We start from the raw sequence: 10112 nt of genomic DNA on the forward strand, positions 1-10112 counted from the left end.
GGCTCGGTCCATGGTGGGCGGGGGTGTGGCCGCAGGCTTACTGTCTGCAAGCACTAGAGTAGCTCCCGCCTCTCCTAGGGCAGGGGCAGGGGCAGGGGCAGGTCCCGGATGGGAGTGGATGCACACTCCTGCAGGCGCAGCCAGGTGTGTGCCATGACCCTGGGGACAGCACTAAAGCACTAGAAGGATTCCTGGGCAATAGAGGAACCCTGTCTCTCAAGATAAAAACTAAAAATAAAACAAAACAAAAACACATTTCAGAATGGCTTAGCTCTGTGAAGACTGAAGATAGGCTGAAAGACAGCTCTGATCTCTGCCCATAAAACCCAGGCCTGATGGATCCTGAACTTCAGCTGTGAACTAGTGCTTTCAGAGACTCAAAATGAAGATTTTTCTGCTGAGACTTCTTCCTCATTTATTTCTAGTGTGCAGTGTTACCTGTCTCTTTCTCTCCATTTCTCTCTCTCTCTGTGTCTCCCTGAGTCTTTTAATTTTTAATTTTTATTTAAGGTAAAGTATTCTCTGGGCTCTCAAACGTCTTTATTGTGCTAATAGGTGCCTCTCCCCATTCTGTTTAGGAAAGGCACAAACCCAGGCCCATCTTCACATGGATCCCGAACTTCAGCTGTGAAACATTGGTTTTCTACTTTTGCTTTTTAAAATTAAAATCCATAGTTTTTTATTATGCTTTTTTTCTTTTTATGTCATATTTTCTTCTTTCCTTTTCTCTAATTCTTTACTTTTTCTTTATCTTTTTTTCATTGGCTTCTCAGCTCCTACACAGTAAATGTCTAGACAGGTCCCAGTGAGCAGGATCTAAACATCTGAATACAATTAGGTCAGAATAGTCCTCTTTTCCCACTGATTCTGATGCACAAAGAGTGAGAACGGAATGAAAGAGAGATTTCAAAAGAGAAAGTACTATAAAAAAGAATCAAATGGACCTGTTAGAGATGAAGGCTATAATACAGGAAGTGAAAACCTCCCTTGAAAGTATTAAAAGCAGACTAGATCACACTGAAAATTGAATCTCAGATGTAGAAGATAGAATCACTAGCCTAGAAAAATCTACCATGAAGACTGAGAAAACTGAGAAAAAATGAGAATACTATATGAGAAATACTAGATCCCATCAAACATCCAAACATCTGGATAACTGGTATCCCAGAAGGCAAAGAGACCCATAAAGGCACTGACAATTTATTCCATGAAATCCTGGAAGAAAACTTTCCAAACCTAGAGAGGCATTCAAAGATCCAGTCCCAAGAAATACAAAGGACTCCAAATAGAATCAACCCAAGAAGATCTTTTCCAAGACACATTATAGCCAGATTGAGCAAAACCACAGACAGAGACAAAATACTGAGATTGGCAAGAAAGAAATGTCAAGTTACCTACAAAGGATATCCCATCAGGCTGACAGCAGACCTCTCATCGGAAACAATGCGAGCGAGGAAAGAATGGGAAAACATACTCAAAGTGTTAAGGGAAAAGCAATTGCAACCAAGGACACCATACCCGGCAAGATTATCCTTCATATGGGAAGAAAAGACAAGAACATTCTCAGATAAACAAAACCTGAAAGAATTTACCAACACCAGACCAGATCTCTAAGTTCTGCAGGGAGTGCTATACCAGGAAAATTAAACACAGTCACACAGAAATAGGAGTTCAAAAACTAAGAAAATGGCCAACTTAATCATGGGATCGTGGGGACAAGTCTGGAGGTGGAACATTATATCCTAGAATTTAACTGGGAAAATTGAACCACAGCAGAAGATAATGTAAATGAGACTGAACTGGTGAAATATTATTTTATTACTTTTGATCAAGATTGCTGATTTTTTTCTAGGCTTTGTTTTCTGGTTTTAAGGTCTTGTCTTGAGCTGCCAATAGTTCCTGTACCTACTATTTGAACAGAATTCTAACCTGTTTCCTGTCTTTAAGTTTTAAACATATTTCCTTAGCATTTCTTTGATTTATTAAAGCTAAATCTGCTTTTCTTGAAATTAAAAAATATAGTAAAAAATACATAATTAATGACTGTAGTAAACTATATAGCATGAGCTAGGTGCTATTTTATAGTATATTCATTCTACTCAGTTTCGTGCCTAAAGTCATACATGTATTCATAGATATGTATATATCAGCACAGCTTGCTATTGAAAGTAGTTAGATTAAAAAGTTTCGTGAATCAATAAAATGTGGGGAAAAAAGGGAATGGAAAACAACTGTGGACCCCTCAGTGTGGGAGAAGGGTAGGAAATGGCAGAGGGAGAGAAATAGGGGGAAAATATATACATACATATATATGAAACTAGAAATGGAAAATTATTGATGATAACATGTACGATTAAGCCACTATGCAGCATATTCTGGATGAGAAATCACATTTTGTATGCTGTGACAATGCTCAGTGAATGACTGTTAATTAATTAAAAACAAAAAAAAAAGAAGAAAAAAACATTTAAATTATGCACATATGTATGCAGAAAGGGGTTTGATGTGTTCACCTAAAAAGAAAGCTGAAACATAACAAGTGAAATATAAGTGGTTTGTTTCAGGCAGAGCTTAGGACAAATCACCCAGATAAGCAAATTTCTAGTTCCCTAGATATGTATTCATGAAAATGGTGACAGAATTATTTATGTAACAGAGAGAAAAGACAGAAGAGAGGAGGTTACAAATTATTTGTTAGGAGTTTACATTGGTTGGGACCAGCAGTTAATGTAACGACTATGTCGCTGGACTCCCATGTAGTCGATCACAGTTCGAGCCCCGGACTAGTGGCTTAAACTCACGCTGGGCGCGTGTGCGTGCATGCCCAAGATCCCAAGAGGAGAATAGAGGAGAAGGGATTGCGGCGTGGCCATCCCCCTTGAGAGGTGATCTCTTGCTTTCTGTCTCTGTCTTCCTGGCAAATGCACATGCCCTATAGCAAAAACTTCTCCAAAAAAAAAAAAAAAAAGTAAAAACAGTTTACATTGGTTCATTTAAAACAATGCAGGCAACTACTTGACTATACCTTGTTCTTTACATCAGGAACTCAAGGATACTGTGAAGAAAAGGCAGGAGTAGCACTCTAAAGTCTAAAATCCCTTGTAGAATCACAGCTTGTTTACAGCAAACCAAAACATGCCTTTTGGGGCAAAAACCTTGATAAATACGGAGTGTAGCCAGTCTCAGGCTTATGCTTTGCTGTGGACTTAAAGATTTAAATGTCTCACATTTAAGAAACACAAAAATGGGAACCAGCAGTTAACATAATGGCTATGTTGCTGGACTCCCACGTAGCTGGTCGCGGTTCGCGTCCTGGACCTGGTGGCTTAAAACTCACGCCGGGCGCGTGTGCGTGCATGCCCAAGATCCCGAGAGGAGAATGGAGGAGAAGGGATTGCAGCGTGACCATTCCCCCTGGGGGGTGATTTCTCGCTTTCTGTCTCTATGTCTCTCTCTGTCTGGTGAGTGCACACGCCCTATAGCAAAAATCTCTCAAAACACACACACACACACACACAAATGGAGGATTGTCTATTGATGATAATGTTTACAATAACTTTAACTGAACTGGTGTACAGTGTGGTTATGCTGGAAAAATTTGTTTTCCAAGCTGTTGTGATGTACAGTGATCGAATGTCAAAAATAAATAAAAAAAAATAGAAAAAAACAAAAACTGAAAAACCCAGGCCTACCGGAGGCTGAGTCTTGGCAAGCTCAGGAAAATCATGATGTATTTTTCCATGCTTTTCTATGCAAAAATGTGTCATGACGTTCCCAATGACCCAAGAGCTGAACAAGTAGACTTGATGTGATTCTTCTAAACCAAAGAATTCAGAAACTCCAAGTCTGGCCCTTCTCACCCAGCCTTGGTTTTGAAAGGTCTGGTGCAGTGCTGTCTAGCCACGTGCTGCCCGGCTGCAGGCCTTGTTCCCCTCCGGACGGGGGAGGGGACCTCTAGCCCTCACGCCATGCTAGGGACCCCGTGTGGCCCTTGCTGCCTTCCCCTGCCTTCCCCTGGCAGAACTCAGCCAGCTGGGAGGGCAGGTGGGTGCTGCTGGGCCCCTGCAGTCAGTGCCCCCGCCCCTCCCCGCCGTGTACCTGGGCTCGATGAAGTCGCTTCAGCTCTTCCTGCTTGGCCTGTCTCCGGGCCGCCTTCTGCACGCGCCGGGTCAGCTTGGCATTCAGCTCCTCCTCTGTGTAGGTTCTTGGCTGAAGGGAACGAGAACTTTCTCAGCCAGGCCTGCGTGGCAGAGCAGCTGGCCCACGGGCTGCTGGATGCTCAAGGTCTGGGATGAGGCCAGGGGCTTCACCCCTCTGAGCCTGGCAGGACACCCCTAGACCCGCAAGGTGAGGCAAGTGCCTTCTGTGACAGGGACCTGAGCAGTGGGGGCCGACTTAGGAAGTTAATGCCGTGAAGAGGTGGCCACACCGGGTCACCAGGCCCCAGGTCCTGGTCCGGGAATGCTGCTCTTCTGAGGCCCGGGGCTGGGGCAAGCACCTGCAGACGTCCGGAGCCTCCTGTTCCTGGGAGGCCCACAGGGGAGGGGAGACACCCGTCAGGACCCTTTTGTTCTCTGATGTGGTCCCAACGCCACGTCCCTCACAGAGGCGGTGATCATGAGCTTCTTCGGAGAAGCAGAGAAACGGGATGTCAGCCCTGAGCAAATGGACAGTCCGGAGGGGACAAGGGTGGCTGCGGGGGCAGCCGTCAGCTCGCAGGGCAGCCCGAGGCTGGGCGGGTCCGCTGCACCAGGCCCTTCAGAACCAAGGCGGAAACCTGCCAGAGCTGGGGTCCCGCTGCGCACTGAGGGCTCAGGGCTCGGGTGCTCTGGATAAACTCGGGCACTTGTGAAGGCCCAATCTGGGGTTCACTTTCATTCCTAAGACACTCCAAGGAAGCAAAACGAGGAGACATATTTAGCCTACAAGGAGACCTCAGCTTCAACTCCAGATGTTACCCATAGCCTCTGCTTCAAGACTCAGACGCAGCAGGGCCGACCTGCAGGTGCATGGAGCTCCCTGGGCACAGCGCCCACCGCACAGGTGCACGGAACTCAGTGGGAGCAGGGCTTACGGCGCAGGCGCGCGGTACTCCGCAGGCGCAGGACCCATTGCGCAGGTGTGCCGAGCTCGGTGGGAGCACAGCCCACTGTGAGCACGTGTAGGCCTCAGGACCGCTGCAAAGTCTGCCCGAGCACCCGCCTCGAAGATCGCAGGACTGAGGGCAGCTGTCCCTCCCCGGGGAACCTGGAGCAAACTGTCACATGCACTCCAGCCAGAGAAGAGCGGATCTCCCCTCCTCCTCTCCTAAGACAGGCCTGCCACGGTGCTGTCTGCAGCTCCATGCACGTGAACATGGTTAGTGAGGGCGTGACCCGAGCGCCGGTAGGGTGGCCCGGTGGTTAATCACAGACAGGCATGCGACAGTGACCAGCGATGGGAACGAACGGGACGCTACCTTTGATGCCAATGATCTCCTGAGTGCCAGGGCGAGTGGTACATAAACCGACTTTTAAAGGGGATGGCAACGGAAAATAAAACAGAATGGTAATAACAATGATTAAAAAATTAAAACCAGAACACAGAAATGGAGCAAAATCGGTTAGGGATTTAAAACACACACAACAGTTAAAACATGTAATTATTTTTCATGTCACACAGGATTGCATGTAGAAGAACCTGGTTTGAGTGAGGCCACAGTGAACTTTTGTTTTCTCTTTAATTGCCAGAGGGAGTGAGAGCCAGGGAGAGGGAAAATGCACCCCCAATGGGGCGTGGCCCTGTCACAATCCCTTCTCCTCATCTCTCCATCTGGGTGGGATTTGGGGCATGCACACACATACGCTTGGTGTGTATCTCAGGCTGCCCAGGATGGGACTCAAATCGTGTGGCTGGCGATGTAGGATCCAGTTCCCTTAACCAGCAGGCCGTGGGGCTGGCCTTCTTTTTTAAAAGATAGCTTCCTGTGAGCTTCAACTTGTAATCAGCCTGCCTCAGCCTCCCGAGTAGCTGGGACTACAGGTGCATACCATGGGCCAGCTAGGGTTCCCTTCTCTACTTACTGAGTAGAGATCACTTCTTTGGGGTTGTTGTTGGTGGCAGCGTGGTCGTTAAAGCGGTTGGATCTGCTGGTGGGAGGTCTGAGTCCCAGACCCAGTGACTTGAAAAATACCCTGGGTGTGGAGCCAGGTGACATAGTGGTTAAGGGGCTGAATTGCCACGTGGCCACCTGTGGGTCAGATCTCTGACCTGGCGGCTTGAAAACCATGCCGACACATGTGCCTGCATGTGCCTTAAGTTCCAGGAGGAGAATGGAGAAGGGATTACTGTGTGGGCATCCCCCCGGGGGTGGATCTCTCACTTTCTCTCTGTCTCTCTCCAGGGAGTGCACATACCCTATGGCAGAAATCCTAAGAAAACCCCCCAAAAAGCCAACCACCCATGCTCTGTGTATATGTATGTGCCCCAAATCCCAAGAGAATGGAGAAGGGGGACCAGCAGTTAGTGTAATGGCTATGTCGCTGGACTTCCACATAGTCGACCGCAGTTTAGACCCTGTGGCTTAAACTCATGCCAGGTGCATGTGCGTGCGTGCCCAAGATCCCGAGAGGAGAATGGAGGAGAAGGGATTGTGGCGTGGCCATCCCTCTAGGGGGTGATTTCTCGCTTTCTGTCTCTCTGTCTCTCTCTGTCTGTCTGGCGAGTGCACACGCCCTATAGCAAAAACCTCTCCAAAAAAAGAAAAAGAAAAAAAAAAAGAGAACGGAGAAGGGACGGTGGTGTGGCCATCTTCCCTGTGGTAGGGGTGGGGATGGGGGTGATTTCTTTCTCTGGTAAGCACATTTGTCCTGTAATGGGGGGAAAAATGAAACCACTACTTTTTCACTACTGCCAAAGCCTTTCTTGTCAAACCTGTCTGAGTATCTGATGGCACTGGGTGGTCGGGAAAGTCATAATGCATTTTTGCAAAGGAACAGAGAGAAAACCACGTCAGAACTTCCTGCTACCCTAATAGTGCCCTGTTCGCCTGTGGGAATATGAGACCATGTCTTCCCATGGAACACTCGGAGGCACGGCCTGGGGGGCGGGGTGGGGGAGTCCTGCGCTCAGACACAGAGCAAGGCTGAGCACCGACTCCTATAGCCCCGCAGGCTCTCCCTGCTGAGCTGGAAGGGCTGCCAGCTGCTGGGGCTGTCCCTGGGTCCTGGATGGGAGCTGACAGTGCACCGCAGGCGCACCAGGCAGCCCCGGGGCCTCCCTGCGCCTCTGCCGTGTGAGAAGAGCCACTCGCAGAGCCAGGGTGTTTCCAGGGCTCTCCCAGCCTCCTCACCAGCCTCCGCAAACCAAGGTGGACAGGTGCCATGAGGGCTGCCCAGCCCTCAGAGCAAGAGGGCCAGGGAGCTTCAGGGGCTGCCACCCTGCCACCCCCAGTGGAGACTAGCCTGCACTCATGGGCACGTTGACCCACGGAACCAATGTGCTGCTGTGACCCCAAGTGTGTGGACCCTGCCTCAGGCAGGCTGAAGTTGGAGTGAGAGGAAGAATTTCATTATTAGAGCCAGTTAAAAAAAAGAGACAGATGGTCCTCCTAAGTGGCATGTGAAAAAGTCCATGGCCATGAGGGCTGCTGTGAGTCTGAGGGTAGAGGCAGTGACTAGAGGGGCGACACCACGACACTTCTTCCGGGATCCTCGGCAGAGATGACCAGCCACAATGCTGGCATGATTTTTATTTTCTTCTTTAGAGGGAGATTTTTGCTGTAGAGCATGTGCGTTCACCAAAAAGACAGAGACAGAGAGACAGAAAGTGAGCAATCATCCCCCCGGGATAGGGCCATGCCACAATCCCTTTTCTTCCATTCTCCTCTCAGAATTTTTGGGCATGCACGTAGTACATGCACCCAGTGTGTGTTTTAAGCTGCCAGATCTGGGACTCAAATCACGGTTGACTACATGGGAGTCCAGCAATGGAACCATCATGCTATGTGCTGGTCTTACCTGGCATGATTGATTCATTTATTTATTTTTGTAGAGGTTTTTGCTATAGGGTGCGTGCGCTCGCCACAAAGAGAGAGACAGAGAGACACAAAGCGAGAAATCACCCCCTAGGGTAATGGCCACGCCACAATCCCTTCTCTTCCATTCTCCTCTCAGGATCTTGGGCACGCACACACACGCGCCCAGCGTGAGTTTAAGTCACTGGGTCCGGGACCAAAGCGCAGTTGACTATATGGGAGTCCAGCGACAGCCATTACGCTAACTGCTGGTCCCTCATATGGCATGATTTTTAAGTCACTGGGTTCAGGATTCAACCACAGTCGGCCCTCTGGCAGTCCAGCGATGTAACTGCTATGTCATCGGCTGGTCCCCCCCCAATCTATTTTCTCTTAATTTTTCTAAAATAAACACTCTAAATAGTTATTTATAGCAGCGTTTTCCTTCTCCAGAACCAGACTAAGGTACCTGTTTCACAGATGCCTGACCAGGGTGGGGCCACAGTGTCAAAGGGGCCACCTCCTCCCGTGTCCCCATGGCAGACTCTGGTGCTGGGCCCGGCAGGTGTGGCCAGGGGCTTGCCTGGGTCAAATCAGCCCCATCTGCCTTTAGGACCCGTTTGCCACTTCCCTGGTTCTCGAAAGTCTCATGCCTGCGGAGAGGCTGAGACGGAAGGTGCTGGACTCCACCACACTCAGACGGGCCATGTGACGATGTGCTGCCCAGTGCATGGACGTGCAGTCTTTCTCTCCTCTATGGTATGTGTGCTCACCAAGGTGGGGGGGTGGGAGTCACCCCCAGGGGGTGGCCACACCACAGCCGTTTCTCTCCCACTCTCCTCTTGAGATTTTGGGCACACGTGACCTAGGGTGGTTCTCAAGCCACTGGGTCTGGGATTGAACCATGTAGCAGGCCACGTGGGATCCAGCACATCAACCTCCATGTGCCCTGCTGGCCTCCATGTGTAACCATTTATCTTATCTTCCTGGATCACTCATCCCTAAACTTCGAGCATGCACTTGTAAGACCAGAGACGTTCTCCTACGTGACCATAGCAGGTCTGCCTTTTACGGGAAGCTGCACGCTGACCTGAAGTGGTGTTTTAATGTGTATAACCCACTGCTGAATGTCCTTAACTATTCTCTAATGTCCTTTACGGCTGTTTTTGTTTTGGTCACTTTTCCTGCTTTGGGGTCGCGTCTTGAAACGTGGTGCTGGCTCCTAGGTGTGGACTAGCCCTTGGGTGATGGCCCGCCCAGGCGACCTCCAGCAAATGGCTTTGGTCTGTGGAGCCCCTAGAGCAGGTCTCTGAGGCCTTTCTGGTTCTGGGCCTTCAGGACAGACCCTGCCCTGGGGTTTGTGGGGCTGTCTGTGGCTGTCAGGCGGTCATAACAAGACGAGGGCTCTGGCGTGACCAGCCTGGGCGGCCTGCCCTCAGCACTTCGCGGTCTCGGTCACGGCGGAGGCGCAGTGGAGACGGCTGACCACAACCACCAGAAGTTGTGCAGTTCCTGACCAATGGACACTGAGTGGCTGGACACTCGGCAGTCGCCCAAGTGAACCAGGAGCCACATTCTCCTTCCTTCACAGACCCCACAGGCCCCCGAGGCAGCGCCTGTCCTGTGTCGAACGTGGCCCTGAGCGAGCCCAGTTCAGTGCCCATGCACTGCTGGGCAGGCTTGCCGGGAGCCCCACATGAGGCATGCTGCCCCGGGCCAGGGAGGACATGCACATCGGCCTCCCTGAGCTCTCCTGCTGGAGCGGGCAGCAGGGGCAGGCCTGACTTCCTGGGTGTCCTGGGGCATGGACAAGGCGGGAGGGAGACAAGGCTTACTGGCTCTCCCCAGCTTGCCAAGTTACTCAAGAACTGGGTGAGGGGAGGAGGGCTGGAGATGCCGCAGGAGCTGTCTTGGTTGAGCGGGCAGCCTCGGGACCTTCCCTGGTGGGCAGTGACCATGGCTCAACTCTTTGGAGTCAATGGAGACGGAAGACCCAAATCTGAGCCCCAAGAAGTCTTGCAAAGAAGGTACAAGATATTCTGGGGAGACGTGAAAGGCAGGGGCCCTGGCCTTGGGTGGGAGGGCATGTGCACGCTGCAGGACACGCAGCGGCAGTGGT

General features: G+C 50.2%; 1 protein-coding gene across 1 annotated transcript in view; it reads right to left on the reverse strand.

Annotated features, from left to right (window-relative positions):
* Positions 1 to 10112, reverse strand: part of MICAL3 (microtubule associated monooxygenase, calponin and LIM domain containing 3) — a 129262-nt gene that overhangs the window by 21864 nt on the left and 97286 nt on the right. Inside the window, 1 exon segment of the mRNA XM_014591485.2 lies at positions 4099 to 4209. Coding sequence (XP_014446971.1) covers positions 4099 to 4209 — 111 coding nt within the window.

Source organism: Tupaia chinensis, unplaced genomic scaffold (genome assembly GCF_000334495.1).
Source record: "Tupaia chinensis unplaced genomic scaffold, TupChi_1.0 Scaffold000578_2, whole genome shotgun sequence".
In the NCBI taxonomy this organism is placed as follows: domain Eukaryota; kingdom Metazoa; phylum Chordata; class Mammalia; order Scandentia; family Tupaiidae; genus Tupaia; species Tupaia belangeri.